This window comes from Pocillopora damicornis, chromosome 14 (assembly GCF_964200805.1).
Source record: "Pocillopora damicornis chromosome 14, jaPocDami1.2, whole genome shotgun sequence".
In the NCBI taxonomy this organism is placed as follows: Eukaryota; Metazoa; Cnidaria; class Anthozoa; order Scleractinia; family Pocilloporidae; genus Pocillopora; species Pocillopora damicornis.
In genome coordinates this window covers 16,866,390-16,882,168 of record NC_142683.1, presented here as the reverse complement: position 1 = coordinate 16,882,168, position 15,779 = coordinate 16,866,390, and the positions used below count along the sequence as shown (strand labels likewise).

The 15,779-nt window shown below is 38.0% G+C and overlaps 2 protein-coding genes and 1 pseudogene across 2 annotated transcripts in view; 2 read left to right on the top strand and 1 right to left on the bottom strand.

The window, feature by feature from the left end:
• Positions 1–15,779, top strand: part of LOC149034767 (uncharacterized) — a 72,204-nt gene that overhangs the window by 19,320 nt on the left and 37,105 nt on the right. The window lies entirely within an intron of this gene.
• LOC149034771 (uncharacterized) overlaps positions 1–15,779 on the top strand; it is a 90,220-nt gene that overhangs the window by 67,434 nt on the left and 7,007 nt on the right. Inside the window, exons 2-4 of the mRNA XM_089194463.1 lie at positions 9,735–9,888; positions 10,906–11,067; positions 11,329–11,406. Coding sequence (XP_089050589.1) covers positions 9,792–9,888; positions 10,906–11,067; positions 11,329–11,406 — 337 coding nt within the window. The 5' untranslated portion in view covers positions 9,735–9,791. The remainder of the gene's footprint in view (positions 1–9,734; positions 9,889–10,905; positions 11,068–11,328; positions 11,407–15,779) is intronic.
• Positions 282–15,779, bottom strand: part of LOC149034770 (neuroglobin-like) — a 31,368-nt pseudogene continuing 15,870 nt past the window's right edge.

Below are 15,779 nucleotides of genomic sequence, written 5' to 3'. Positions count from 1 at the left end.
GTTTTTATACCTTTTCACATTTGCGCGTCCCTTTTTTCTCCTTCCTTTTGTTCCTTCCTTATTTTTTTCATCGCGTACTTTTCCTTTATTCCCATCCTTACGCGCACTTCTTTCATCGCCTCCAACTTTATTCTTCTGCGTGCTTCATGGGACGCAACTATCTCCTTGTCTGTTTCAGTTTTCATTCGTCTTAATCCTCACGCAACGTCATGCCTCTTATATCTCATAAACCTCCCTACTCCCCCAGAGTAGTTGTTATCATGCTCATTTTGTCCACGTTAGGATGGTGTCCCCTTATCGTCATCTCTAGTAAAATCTAACTTTTCCTCTCGACTAATTCCCAGTCAACAGGGTCTCTCGGTATTAAGTCTTACGTGCTAGTGTTTTCTCTCCTCAATCCTTTCATCATAGTAGCAGTTATAAAGCGAAAGAGCTCCCTCCAAGTCTCGGCGCCATAATCAGCGAATTTTGTTGGAAACGAGTCCTTCAATATCCAAATCAAGGCTTCTTCTATCATCTGATTGGGTATGGGTCAAACTCTCGCCCAGGGTCCACCTACACTGCGAATCCAAAATGGCGGCAGGCCAATCCATAGACTCCACTGAGTCGCTAGCCGCCGTCTCGGATGTAGACGCAGAGAAGACCCTTGAAAAGAGTTTTGACAAATCAATAATCAAGAAAGGATTAGTTACTATAGTACTTAGAGAGATAGTCGATAACAACTTGAGAGATTCATTATGAGCCATCGATTATTCGACTCCATGTGTCCTTACATCATAGAATAAACTCCTCGAATACGAACGCCCATATGCCCCTCTCCCCCCTCCCTTCAATACCAATATAGATCCCTCTACTGCAACCTTTATCAATATACAGCACAATACAACGTCATACCCTTAGTAACACTGTAAATCCGTGAAATGCAATAACTTCACAGCGCTTCAAAACATTATGTACCCCTAAATAGCCATATGCTTCCCTCAACCGAATTTTACATCACCATACAGCGCTATATGAATAATTTATCCAATTTGGCAACGAGTACGGGTATTTGTCCGCGGAAATTGTCTGTTCCAAGATGCGAAAACCGAAACCTTCCGGGGACAGATAATGTCCCAAAATACAGACAGTTGTGTTTTTTATCCTTGAAATATTTTGCAACGCACGTGAAAAATATTTATGAACAGCTTACTGAATTGAATGACTAAAAGGGGTAATGAAAAACGTTAGCCCTTCGTCCTTTGCGATTGCAAAGGGCTAACGCTCGAAACGTGAGCTTTCAATTTACGTAATTAACTTCAGATGATAATACTAACTTATTCTGAATTGAATTAAGTTTGAAAAAAAGATTTATAGTGGTGGACGTAAGGTTTGGAAATTTGGGAATATCGCTTGGGTTATATTCTCGGATATCACCCAGTTTCAGCAGGGGGATATTCAGTCACTTGCTGCGTTTAGACCAATCGCGCACGGGCAAAAACAGTTGATGGATCTTGAACAGCGATATGTACCCCTAGATAGCTCTATACTTCCCTCTTCTGCAGTTTACATTACTGTACAGCGCTATACAACAATATGTACCCCTAAGTAGCCTTGATCGGCATAATAGAATACATACATCAAAATCTTCCAGCCTCACGTGCCATGTTTTATCTCTTTTTCCAAAGTTCATTAAATACTCGATGAAAACCTCTACGGCGTTTAAAGAAAACACAGTATTTTCCAGCGCGGTCATGACTCGTCTGACGTGAAGATACAGAGATCGAGAGTTGATTATGGCTTCAAGTTTCAAACTGTTAAAGGCAGGAAATATGTCTCGAACTCTTGGGTTGGACTCAAAAAGTCTGAGACAAAATCATTCATGAACATCGTTATCAATTCTGAATAATTGAAATTCGATTCACATTTACTTTAGATAATAAATTTTACTCCCATTTTGTCAGTTATACAAAGAAATCAAGAGACTGAGTAATACCCACAACAAGACACGCACACACACGCACGTATCTCAGTTATAAAAATAAAAAGATACATGACAGGGTTGACTCAAGAGTACAATTGGTATGGAGGCTCCGGGTAATAGGCTCCTGCCAATACATTAATTATATTCACCGGCGATCTCGGCGGGGAAAGCTAGAGGACGGATGTTTTTCGAAACGGATGCGATACATGACTCGAAGCTATGAATAATACTGTCCCATTATTTTCTGCTGACATCTCCAGTGCACGCAAATCTAATAAAAGGACTGTTAAAGGGCTATGAAAGGAACTAGGCAAATTCAGACTCAAATGTTCACTCTACGTTCCAGTGCTGTTGTCAGCAACATCCGCTGACAACAGCCTTTACGGTACCTAACGAATTTTCTTAATAGCAATATTGAACATGAATGTCATTTGAGAATTTTTTGATAATTCTGAAATATGTTAATTCTTAATAAAATATATCAAACCGAAGAATTTTAATAGCTTTTACATCTAAAATTGTCGAAAGCTGCGACATTCGGATATGAATTACAAGTTCTTTGAGGTTATAATTCAGGTCGGCAAGTAGTTTTTCTTTGAGGAAGAGGTTCAACTTCTGCCTCAAAGAAAAATTATTTCTCATCTGCCGACCTGAATTCTTAACACTCAATAAACGTAATGAACTCGTATGCTCATGTTCCCACAGAAACAAAGCGTTACTGCGTAGCAATTGAACAAATAATTTTAACTTACCGCCACGCCTATAATGCAAATTTGTAAAGTGTATAACGATGGTTTATATATTTTACAAATATAGATATATCTTTAACTATCTATCTATCTATCTATCTATCTATATATCTATATATATATATATAAATGTAGGGGTAGAGTCTACCTTGGCATAAAGTGCTCAATTCTGTGGTAGCAGAGCTAAGTATACATAAGTTAAAGAATTAAAGAGGACGCATCGATTCTCTGTGACTCTAAGTTTCGCGCCTAAAAGCTCGTCAGACAGAACTTTTAACTTGTGTATATATACATATATGTATACATATATTTATTAATATAATAAGCTCAGTTATGCACGCATTCTGATTGGTTCTCACCTATGATCTATTGGAGGACAGACGTATAGATGACGTCATCTTTGAAACTATTTCCCGTCTATTTTAATTCTTCATCATATAAAACAAATAGATTCCAAGTTGCCGTGCGTCTCTTCAATAATCATATCATATCATATCAGATCACAGAGGACGTCGAGGTCACGATGACAGGTGTTCCTTAGTCGCCCTCTCTTTTTATTATCCCGAAGATCCCAGTGGAGGTGAATTTTTGGTAACGCACTCTTCTTTGAACTTTTCACTCGTATATTTGTAGTTCCGACAATTTGAGCTAATCATTTTGGTGATGTAAAGGGAAAATCTTGTTATTGATGATTCAGCGGTTTTATAATTATTTTATTTTTGCTATTTTCTTTTCACCTTATAAGAATCTACTAAATAACCTCGGCACCTAGTGACGTTTTCCTCATTTTTCCCCTAAAACAGAAAAATAAAAACGAGACAAGAAATCGCTGCTGAGTTTCTAGTTCTTAACGGCGGGTTATTCCTAATACTATTTCTCAGTGTGAGACGGGGCCGCCAGGGATGAATTCCGCTATTTTGCGAAAATTTAGCTGATTGATAATGACATAGTCTTCCCGTAGGTTTAGCAGTCTACAGTCTTCAGCTTATTTCAAAGCAGTTCCGAATATTTAAGCTTTCGGAAGCGAAAAGATTAAATTCGACTGTTCTGTAAAGGAAATTTCATTCTTAATTTACGTATTAGGTGTAAGGTTAGTTCTGAGGGATAAAAAATGATTTGGTCAATTAGAGTGTACAAGGGGAGGGGAGTCAGATCAAACACAAATTACAAAGGAAGTGGGTCTTATTCATGTTTTTGATCGCCTCTCTATTTTACGAGGGAAAGCAAATCGATTTGAGATTTTAAATCTGATTGACTCCTAGCTATGGCTGGAATGTTTTCTGAAGTCCCCCCTCCCCTCCCCTCCCTCCTCTATGAAAAGAGTAATGCTGAAGAGAGAGTCAATTTTGTCGCCATGTCACAGTTTTAAAATTGAGTTGAGGACAACATAATTAAGTGAACTCAAGGTTAGGAACACCTTGTTAATTGCTGGCTGATAGAAATTGTTTACTTTTCATTTACTGTGTAAAAAAGGGTGAATTGAACACCGTCCGATAAAGAAACAAGACACAAATTGCATTGAATATAATCAGGAATGGGCTCCTGATACAATGAGGTACACTAAGGTATATAGTCGGAGAAGTTATAGTTGCTGTATTGTTGCCAGGTTGAAAATATTATTTTTGAAAAGCAAAACAACAGTTTTCGGAATTCAAAATCATTCCCATACATCTTAATTTTTAGTTCAGTATGTCCTGCATTTGTAAGGATACCTCAAGGAATGGCTGCAAAATCCACAGTGGTCCTTCTCCTGCTTCCTGGCCCTGCTCCTCCCCCTCAGTGGCCTGCAGGCGGAAGTGACTGGTATGATGGAGACGAATGTCCTTGATAATCAACTGCAAACAGGACAAGTGGAGATGTCCACTCTTGTAGGTGCGGTAAAAGACAGAGGTGTCGTTGATGTTACACTCGAGGAAGGTGAACAGCAACAAGAAACCATTTCCAGGGAAGGTGAACAAATTGGTAAACACGAGGTCGCTAAGGTGTTTTGAGATCGTGGTAGCCAGACGAGACTGCGTTCACAATCTATCTCAAGGGACGCAGAAAGTTTGAATTCACATTTCTAATTCCAAGTGAATAGAAAACGAGCGCAAATGTTTTAAACTAATTTTACAAAGCTATTGTTCATTGATCTGAGCTACGCTGACAGTCTCCTTCATAGGGGAAAGCAGTTTAAAACTTTAGCATGTAGGCTACGCACACTCTTTTCTGGGAACTAGGAAGTAACGCCGAGGAAGACTTTTTTGTTGATTGATGTACGTCTTCGCTAAACATTTTTTGGGGCTCATGTCATATTAATTAATTTTCGCCTCTCCTTTTCAGATTTTCGTTATCAAAGCATATATACCACCGTCAAAGGATTCTTTACAAAACGATGTAATCTAGTAGAGTATCTCTGTCTAATCCGAAGAACTAATGATAATTCTATCACTCCAAAAGACTTAAACCCTTTAACTCCCAAGATCTGATTGTTAATTCTCCTCCCTCGCTGCTACACATTTCCTTTTAACGAGCTGTTCAATCATTTGATTTATGCATACGGTATTTCATTTTCGTCAAACGTTTAAACGTTAATTCATATGATCAAATTTCTTTCAAACAAAGAACACAAATCAAGAAGAAAACGGCTTTGAATGGAACATGAACTCAATAGACTGGAAAAACGTAAAATAATTTTTAAAAAATGTAAAAATAATGAAAATAAAGTATAGCTAACCAGATCGTATGAAAGTGAGAGAATAATGTTATGTGAAGCGCTCGAGAAGTATTTGAGTAATGTTAAGGTATATGTATACGAAGTATGCTGAGTTTTTGGGAGATTTCTACTCCAAGCGCAGTCTATTAAGTATACTTTGGTTGCTTTTGGCCTCGCACCAGCTGCAGGCATTGTAATTAACAACGTATGAATAAATGGGTTTAGCTTCTAAGGAAACTGTGGTGCTGCGTCGGTGAGGGGTACAAGGAGCTAATTTGGTTTTATAATCCACTACACAAGGTAGAGTTCAAATAAAGCTAATATATGTATATACCACATGTGTACAGTTGGTTATTTTGTACTGTAAAAAAACCTGTTTAACCAGTCGGCTGCGCACGCTGCGCTTCTCTATCCACTTTGCTTTTCCCGCCTTATGAGAAATGAGCAGAAAGACTTGGCCGTAAAAAAAGCAGTTAGATCATAAATAACCTAGTAGACTATTCATTGGTGTGTAGTATTCCCTAGTATTTTCACTCCTTGTTTGAATTCGACGAGCCTGTGGGGGAAGTCAAAATACGGCACAACTCATAAAAATACTCAGGTATGTCACCGCCAGATAAAAAGAAAATCCGAAAAAATCACCTTGAATCTTATTTCGCAAGATGATCATCTCACACCTGGAGCTTGGGCTGCCTGTGGTGTGAGTTCAGATAAGTTAAGTTTTTTTTTCTCTCAAGGTGAAGTAACGCGATATTTTCGTCCGTCTGAAAGTCATGTTCTTTTTTTGTTACATGCCTAAAAACTCACATCCCATCACGTACCATTAAAACAGCGTCCGAAGTCCGTTAGAACATACCCAGTCATTGCACTACATGAACATTAGTCAATTTTTTACGTGCTTGAATTGTATTCCACCAACCAAATTCACATTTACGCGCTCCCGGGTATTATTCACTCTTCATGACTCATTTCCTCGGGAAAGTTAACAATGTATCATCAACTTTTGGTTTTCCTGAGAATGTCACGCAATGGTAAAAACATCAGTATGGTCGTGAAACAAAAAGTGAGTCATTTGCATCATGTCGCGGTCGAGTACTAGGAAAAGGGTACCCTCTCGACACCGTTCTTGTTATAAGTCACCTTCTGAAGAACTCATCAAAATATCTTCGGTCTTGCAAAATTTTACAAATTTAACAGGTTCTTAAGGACGAATTCCACGCTCCGTCGTTGACGAAACGTCGTTTTAAGGTAAGCTCTGAAATAATTCATTAAACCAAGTGGATTTTTGTCTCACCCACTCGCAGTGTTCCATCAATAACATTGCCAGTTTGTATTAACAAAGAAAAACTTTTTACATTGTAAAATAAAGACAATCCGTTATGAGGCGTGGGGTCTTGGTTTCATATGGTTTCGTATGGGTCTTTCAGCAAAGTGAGCCGGCAACAAGACAGTAGACCACATGATCGCAGACAAGAGCAAGTTATGAAAATGTTATCGATCTAAAGTGCTGTGTCCCTGCTTACTCTATTTTTTTAGAAGAATATTTAGTGAGAACCGAGACAACTGAGTGTTACGAGATAATCCGAAGCCTTTTTCCTTTTTATTTTGATTATAAACTATCGTCTACGTGTTACATCCTGTTCGCATGTTAGAAATTGAAAGAGGAAACAGTTGTCACAAACACATGTTTCGAGGGGAAGATGTAAACGCTCCTAGCTTACTAAATGATACAAAACTTGGCAGGTATTTTCGGTCAGAGAAAAATTTAAGGCGACAAATCAAAATACGAATTCTTTAACACATTATTTGACTTCTTTTTAAAAAATGTAGGTTATATTAAGAACACAGCGTAACTGAATATTTATCAGCACACCTGTAGAAAATGAAAATAAGCCGAAATCCAGCTTGCACATACATTTTGGAATAAATGATCGTCTTCTTTGCTCTTTTTTTTTGTCCCACGTAAATTAACGAGTGAACCACATGCTCCTCGTTCTTGTTCGTCATAACTCGAGTCGGAAATTTAACGAAAATTTGAAATGAGATTGCCTAATTGCATTTGCTTGTTCCACATAAAATCATGAGTGCTACCCGTTCGTGATTTTCATTGGAGGCATTTTGGGTGGTGAATATTTATCTATTAGTTTAGTTTGAAGTGACAGAAGGAAATAGTCCAATATGAAAGAGAGAAAACATTTCAATTAATCCGAGTCATTTCGTTGATGCCATACCTCCTGACTGGGGTCAAAGTTCTACGGAGCATGCCCGAAGGTGTGGTTGCAAAAACAACATGGTGCGATCGGTAAGAAGTAAAGATCGTGTAGATTATTGTTGCTTCTAAAGGCAAAAGGAAATATAAACCCGGGGTAAAATTGTATCAAGTGGAAAGACTTGTCAGCAAGCGGAAATCGTCGAACAAAGTCTCGCATATTATCATGATAATTGTGCAGAGTTGCAAACAGTGGACTGCTGATTTTATGACTAGCGTATTTACGTGTACACTATAATAAATCACATTTGAATTAACAACCTTAAAATGCCCGGCTAAATTTCCAAAGTGGCTACCAAGCGTTTTCTGTATTTTTCGCCTTGTTGTGACACATCCCTGATGAAAATCTTTGAAAGATCTTTAACGATCCTACAAGATCTTTACGAGAACCTTTAAAGATCTTCAAAATTCTTGTTAAGATCTTCAAGGATATTTCATTCTCTTGCCAGGATCTTCAAGGATCTTCAAAGTTCTTGTCAAGATCTTTAAGGATCTTTCATTTTCCTGTCAATATCCACGAACAGTTTTCATGTCAAATATGCAGTAAACTGCTTGCGTGTCATCCTTTGTTTTCAAGGTGTCCGATCACGTATGACTGAAAATGGCACCTCACTTTGATAGGAATCCTTTTGTTGTTGCTTCTTACTTCCTGAAATTATCACTTGAAATTCGCTCGGTAATGTAAAAAAAAACAACAACAACGCGAGTAATACATATATATCCAAATTCTTTCATCACATGAAAAGTTATGAGTGTCGTACCGCGTTTACTTTACACAGGTACAAAAGGTTATCCAGAATAAGTGTTACGTTCTGGAATGAAAACCTCAATAAACTCCTTCAGAAATGACTCGTTTCGAATAATTTTACTCTGGTATTATGTGGCAACCGAGATAAATTCATTCTTGAACAAAACTCATTCCGATATCATGTAAAAGGCCCCTAAGAGTTTTTATTCCCAGAGCATCATGCTTTGCTTTCCTGCCAGAACACTATAAATTTCAATAGCGTTGAAGCAACAACCCGCTTTGAACTGCTACGCTGCCACTGAAACAACGATTAGTGACCACAAAAGTAACGTATTGTAATATAGTCGATTCAACATAAAAAAAAATCTTCACACAGGGTAAATATTCATTTGTGTTGGTATCAATTATTGCGTGACTAGCCTCTGATATAACTGGGATAGGGGAAAACACAACGTAAAACCTGGGCTCTCGGCAAAAAATAATACCCAAGCGTAATATAATGATCGAAACTGCTTATTGGTCTTATAAAATCATAAATAAACTAGGTAAGAGTGTTATGTTAGATTTTTTATAAATTGTAGTGATCTATGCCTTGATATGCCAATGAAAGGTGGCGACAAGTAGGCACACCATGTATATTTCACAATCGCTAGCAAGTAAATTTTGCCGGACTTTGAGTTCGTCTCACCATAGAACAACACAATTACACAAGAAAATATTTACAGTTACTTTATAACCATCCTTTTTTCTTTTAAAAGCTAGAAGCTCAGTAGGTTCTGTCTCATTGGTCATTGTTAAAACTGTCTTTGTTTTGATGCTACTTTTCGACATAAAAAAAGTATGTCGGACAAAAATATTCACCAAAAAATAAATATTGTTTTACCAGCCTCAATAGTGTCAGGGAATTAAGTTTAGATGATAAAACAAAGGATTGTGCCAACAGAAATGCCGGAGGTCAAGTAAATTCGTTACATGAGGTCACACAACTCGGGTAATATTCAGAGTGAAAATTTGCATATTTGAGCGGTCGAACGAAAAAAATTATTTCTCAAAAACTAAATGTATTTTCACAAAAAAATACACCACAATTATTAGGACATATTGGGCTACAAAATATGAAAGTAGGAGAGAAAACGAATATGGGCGACTTGCCGCTGTTTGTCTGATGCATGTTGACATTAGCTCTTAATTGGCTTCTGGTTTTGTGTCTATGTATCCCTCCCATTCTCAGGAGGGAAAAATATTTATTTTGCTACTGGGTAATATGTTGAACTGATGTTTACAACCATTTTCAATCACCTTTTTTTCAGGCCAGGATGACCTAAAAGAACAACTTTTTAAGAAGCATCAGTCTTCTTACAGTTGCTATGGCTACCGGAAGAAGTTCAATTAAAATTCCATGTGAAAATGAAGACTTACCTGACAGAGAAAATGCACCAGATTTTGACGAGGACACTTTACGAGGTGAGCTAGGTTCAACTTCGGCTTCAGTTATTGTTAGAGCAATTTCTATTCGATCAGTTTCAAGAATGCAAGCAGATGTGGAAAAGGATATATACAGTGTATGACCACTTTAAAGGATACTTGACCAGTCATGACTCTCTTCTATGATTACAATGTGCTATTCATTGAGAAGATTTATGACACAGAAACTTTTGCTATTTTCTTTACTAACAGTTCAAAGCACTAACACAAAGTTATAATAAGTTAAGACTTTATTTGATCATCATATAAAATCCATTGTAAGTTTGCATCATAGGTACCATCATCATCATCACCATCATCGTCATCACCATCATCTTTCTATTTTAATGAAACATAATCGCTTTGAAACCTTTAACATTCCCTCCTTTCTCCTCAAGCAACCCACAGGCATTTGATCTTCATCCAAGCCAAAGAGGGTAAGGGTGGGGGGGAGGGGGGGGGAAGGGGGCTTAACTCTGCCTGACTGACGTTAGGGAATTTGAATAAAAACTGTCACATCTAATTTCCAGTAGAGTACAAGGGTTAATTATCATTGAATATGGAGGTGTTTAAGGTAGATAGAGTACTTTCACTAACAAATGGCTCAGAAGAAATAAGGCTTCAAGGTCTAGGTTTTAAAGCTTGGTCAATTAGTTTTTAAAGCTTGATCAATTAGTTGAAAGTGAAATTGCTAATTATTTCGCCTTTTACATAAGATTGTGTGGGGCAATTGAACATTTTATTAATTTTTGCCAGGGAATAGGAATTTTAGGAAACCTATCTCCAAAATCTCTCATCTCCAGGGGTTTGCCTCGAATTAAGCGATGCTTATAATTCTCATCATTATTCTTACCCATGTTGTCACCTACATTGTTAGCATCATCATAACTATTGAAAATCTGCAGATTTGAAATCTTCAGATCTTGGCAGCTCTGACTATACACGAATAATTATTTACTACGACCACAGACTTTGACTTTTAATTTTTTTTCGAATTATTTTATTTTTTCTTTGCAGCCACAGCTGATGTTTATAGGAATGAGGGTAATGAGGCCTTCAAGAAAGGAGATTTCATCAATGCTATTCATTTTTACACCAAAGGAATTAAAATCAACTGCAATGACAAAGAACTGAAGGCCAAATTGCACAACAACAGGGCAATTGCACATTCTAAACTTGGTAAGATGATGAGAGCTTTAATGTGCATTTTTTTTTCTATTTTGAAGCTATTGAGTTGTCAGTAGTAGTTTTCTGAAAAAGGTGATAATTTTGAATGCATGTCCGGAAAAATTTACATCTTATCTTGGCCTCTCAAATATTCAAAGAAGTAACCTCTTACCCCAGATATCAATGAGCATCACAAGTTTTTCCCAAAATTATAGTAATGGTAGTTGGTTTGCAACATGTATGGCTAATCAGAGATATTTATTTCAATAACAGGAAATCACCAGGATTCACTAAGGGATGCAGAAGCAGCCATTGAGTTAAATCCAACTTTCCTTAAGGCAATTGTGAGAGGTTAGATATGTTAGCTGGGCTATAATAATAGTAATAAAAAAGAACTCAACACTCTAAAGTTAAATGAGGTTAAATGGAGATCAATCTTGTCTCAATTGACTTTAATTAAGAGGTCGAGACCACCCTGACGTACATTTGAATCCAGCTCTTGACTGTTACGCCATTACTTTGCATTAATCATGATGAGAATATTATTTTGAACGGGATGAAGAACTCAAAGCAGAATGCAAAGCAAAATTTCAGCATGAAAATTTTAGTTCCTTAAGTTCAATGAGTCACAGGTGTCAGATATGTTAAGAGCGTGTCCACGAGAGCACCGGGCAGTCGTGCTACATGCCATCTCACCGATTTCAATGAAACTTTACCAGTTTAAAGGGTCCACCCCAAAACTCAAAAAGTCAGACTGGTTTCTGTTTTGGTTTTTTCCGGGGGGAGATAGACCACCCCACGGTTTTTCTTGGTTTTCACCAAGAAAATCGCTTCAAATAGGTAAAATGTATGAAGCTCTCACTACGATGGTATTCAACCGATTACTTTGAGGATTTGCACACATATTTTAACATCCTTGGTTAATGTCTGTTGCGAGTATCAGTTTGATTAACGGTTTGTCAATCAACAGAGGCAAATATACGACTGTGTTTTTAGACTTTTCGATTCATCCAAATATTTGACAACTTTGAGGTCAAATATCTCCCGTTGCCAGAAAGCTGCAACATGCAACACTAATCTTAATTACCCTTTATAACCCATCATTTCATCTCTGAAAATCATTTGTCTTGGATGCCTTTTAAAATCTGCGACTGTGACAAGTTTCTCTCGACTACACCTGTCACGCAATTCTTGCTCTTGGCGGTCACTTGACAAAATAAACCTACATTTTTTAGCTCTTTATACAAGATGATTGATTAAGAAAGGTTAAAAATGTGAAAAAACTTTCGAGAAAAACTTTCGAGATGCATGTAGACGAAAAATCAATGGGAAAATCATAGCGTTTCTTTCTTCAGTCGTTCATTACTTTGAAGATTTGCTTAAATGAGTAGATATGGCTTTTGTACGGCACAAAACATTCATTAGTCTATAATTTCATCATTGCTCATTTTAGGAGATTTTAAAGTCACATGCTGCGTGTTGGCTGATATTACTACATGTTCCAGTGTGATACAACTTCGGCTTTCACAGACGAGAAATTCTGCGCTCTCGCTCGAAAGCAAATATAAATTGTTCTATCGGACTAAAAACTGTGCTTCTATCCTGAAAATAAAATTCAAATAGTGTTGTCGTTGTCACTTACCGCCATCGAACATTTCCATGCAGAACTCCGCTAAGCTAACATCTGTTGTGTGACCCGAAGACTCTCCGTGGGAATTATTCAAGCGCTTTGTTCATGCTGTCTGCTTGATAACAATTTCAGAATAATCTGCAGATCTCTATGATTATTTGCCTGCTTCGATTGTAAAATATCCGCATATTTTTATCAAGCATTCTATTACTACATATAAATCCACATCTCTCTAGATCGAGTGTTGCCGGGTTTAATTGCGTGACTTGTAAAATTTTAAAATAAGAATGATCCAGCAGTAATTTGACGAGTAGGCTTCCTGCAAATCTCCTTTGATGAAATCCTAAGACATAGCCAGTTGTTTTCGTGAGCAAAGACAATAAATATGAAAGAAAAGTGAGATGCAAATGTCTTTTTTTTTTTAGCTTAATAGCAGCTGTACCCTCTCCTGCAGTCTTCGTCTAAATTTTGTAAGGTCCCTCCTTATCTTCTGCCTTGTTCGGTCAGTTTCGAATTCTGAAGCTAGATCATTGGCATCGGCCTCTCCGTCCTCATTCATATTTACAGAGGGGTACCTCATCAATAAACCATTTTTGTTACGGCGGATAACCGGCTGAAGTATCGAGTGATTTGCTGCTGTCAACCGGTTAGTCTTAGACAACATTTCTGGCTGGTGTCGTCTCTTAAACTCGATATTTGGTAAGTCACATTAGAGGCGGTTGCCTTACTAGCTTCCTCCCTTGTCCAGCACACATCCAAAGTCCACTTGGCTAGTTAGGGATCGTTCGTCAGAATTTTATCTGAGGTCCTTTCTTGAACGTAGCCATCCCTATAGAATGGCAAGCCGGTCTTAGTCCATTTCCTCGTGATCTTATCCTAGGCGGAATTTTTTTGTCGGCTTCACTGCGTTTGTCTTTGTCAGGGTACATTTGGATAGCAGCCAATGACTGAAACGTCTTGATACATCCTTCTTTTAGCAAGAATATCTCGCTTTCTTGTTCCGTCTATGACGGATTGGGTATAGTCTTCGCGATAACCTGCGTTCAGAAATCTGTGCACGTTGCTGATAACCACCTGCTTCCACGATTAGTTTGCTGAAGGTTTCTAATTTGATAAGCCTAGTGAGACCCTGAGGTGCTTTAAACCGTGTCAGTTGGTCTGCGCTATAAACTTGTCGCAGTTCTTAAGTCAGAGGGAGGATCGCCCACCTCTATCTATGTGAGTGCCTCTACAGTACCTGCGTATCCCTAGCAATCATATGATATAAAGTTCATCTCAGTCACAAATCACTAGTTAGGAAAACTGATGTTCAGATAAGCGCTCTTCTTGCCCTTCTTCCTTATTCATTGCCGACTCTAAGATAGCAGCTACAGTACGCGTTCTATTTAGGTTTACAGTCACCTTGCCGCCACCAGGAAGACTCGCCACCAGCTTTGATTTCTTCTGCCATCTGCAGATTCATCTCTCTCTCACGTTATGTCTCCGATTTTTATGAGGAGGATACTGGCATTTACGAACCCGAAGGTCTGAATCTTACACCAAGTTGTGCACGATATTTGAGGTACATCGTGAAATCGCGGCCTTCGTAATCTCCAAATAAGCCAATACGCGCTAGAATAAGCTCCATCTCGGACGAAACGCATGTTTGGGATACACCGACGTCTCTCAAATGTTTTCTTTTAGGCTGTATACCCACGAATTTAGAGGTATGAGCTGTTGCCGTCCCTGTCCAACGCGAGAAAAATGAGTTGCAAATGAACAAGACAACTGCACCATCTTGACTTTATCAATTCGAGTGTTAGATTGAACTGAGAGCTTTTTAGACACTCGATTTCTTATATGGCATCACTATGCAGACGTAATACAACTGATACACCTACACTACATAGGATTAACAATGTCTGTTGTGCTGTTGCGAGAAGGAGGAAAATATTACCGGAAGTGTAAACTCTTTTTGAAAAGAGTTTCAGAGACGTTTCAGAGATGTCTATCTTTGATCGGCTGTCACAAAAAAATGACCCCTACTTAAATTTACTAGGAAAAATGAACTTACCAACTCCTTGTTGAAAAAATTGGGATTCATTTGACCGATACGCCGGTTGTTTCAATTTTGCTTTTTCCTCGGGCTCCTATAAAACAGTTCATGACTAATGAATAAAATGTTTTGAAATACCGTTCGGAATTTGCCTTTATTTTCTGCGTGCAAATCAAGGGTAGACAAAGTTTTTAAAACATTTGACTAGAATTTCATGGAGTTCACCTCGATAATTTTCATCGGCCAGAGTCAAGACGCGCCAAGGTAAGCGACACCGCCCTCCAGTAAAATAATTTTCCAAAGAATAAACGTGGCGAGCGTGAGGAAACGCACATTTTTTTTATCATTGTGATCAAAGCCCAATGATGTACCTAAATTGGTACTTACGGTATCAAACCATTGATTATGACAGGGTGAGCTTAATTTTTCTGTCGAGGTCGACGTGACTTCACATTAAAAGCGTTTTTGACGGAACAAACTAGTGAGCATCACTGCACGAACTGAGAAAGTAAAAACTTGTATTTATCTCCCACGTATTTCGTCTGACAATAGTAGACTTTATCAAGGATTTTTTCAAGTAGGGTAGACAAGCTTGCTCATATACAAGTAGTAAATAAGTTGTCTCTTTGCTATTGAAGCCAATGGATAGAATTCGCCAGGTGCGCGTACGATGTTATACATGCGTGACATTTTCCGGACGTTACATGTACGAGTACGTGATCCGTTTGAGGGTCACAGATTTAGTGTAAATATTTCACCCTTCAACATCACGCAATGTCTCTAGTTTACAGAAGTCTTAGAACGTTTAATTACATGGAGTTGCCTTCTGCAGGTAGAAGGCTACAAGCGAATTTTTCAGGCGTCATTGCCTTTGATTTCTCAATTGATGTTGTCGCAAACACAGTTTTGGGGAGTCACGAGACAAAAAAACTTATCAGGACCTAGTTTCATGTTCTAATGGAAATAAATAGCAAATAAAAACACATTTTCTTGAGAAATAAAGTTACAAATGACGGGGGTTCTCTGAAACAAATAGTGATAAAAAAGGATTTCAGTTCT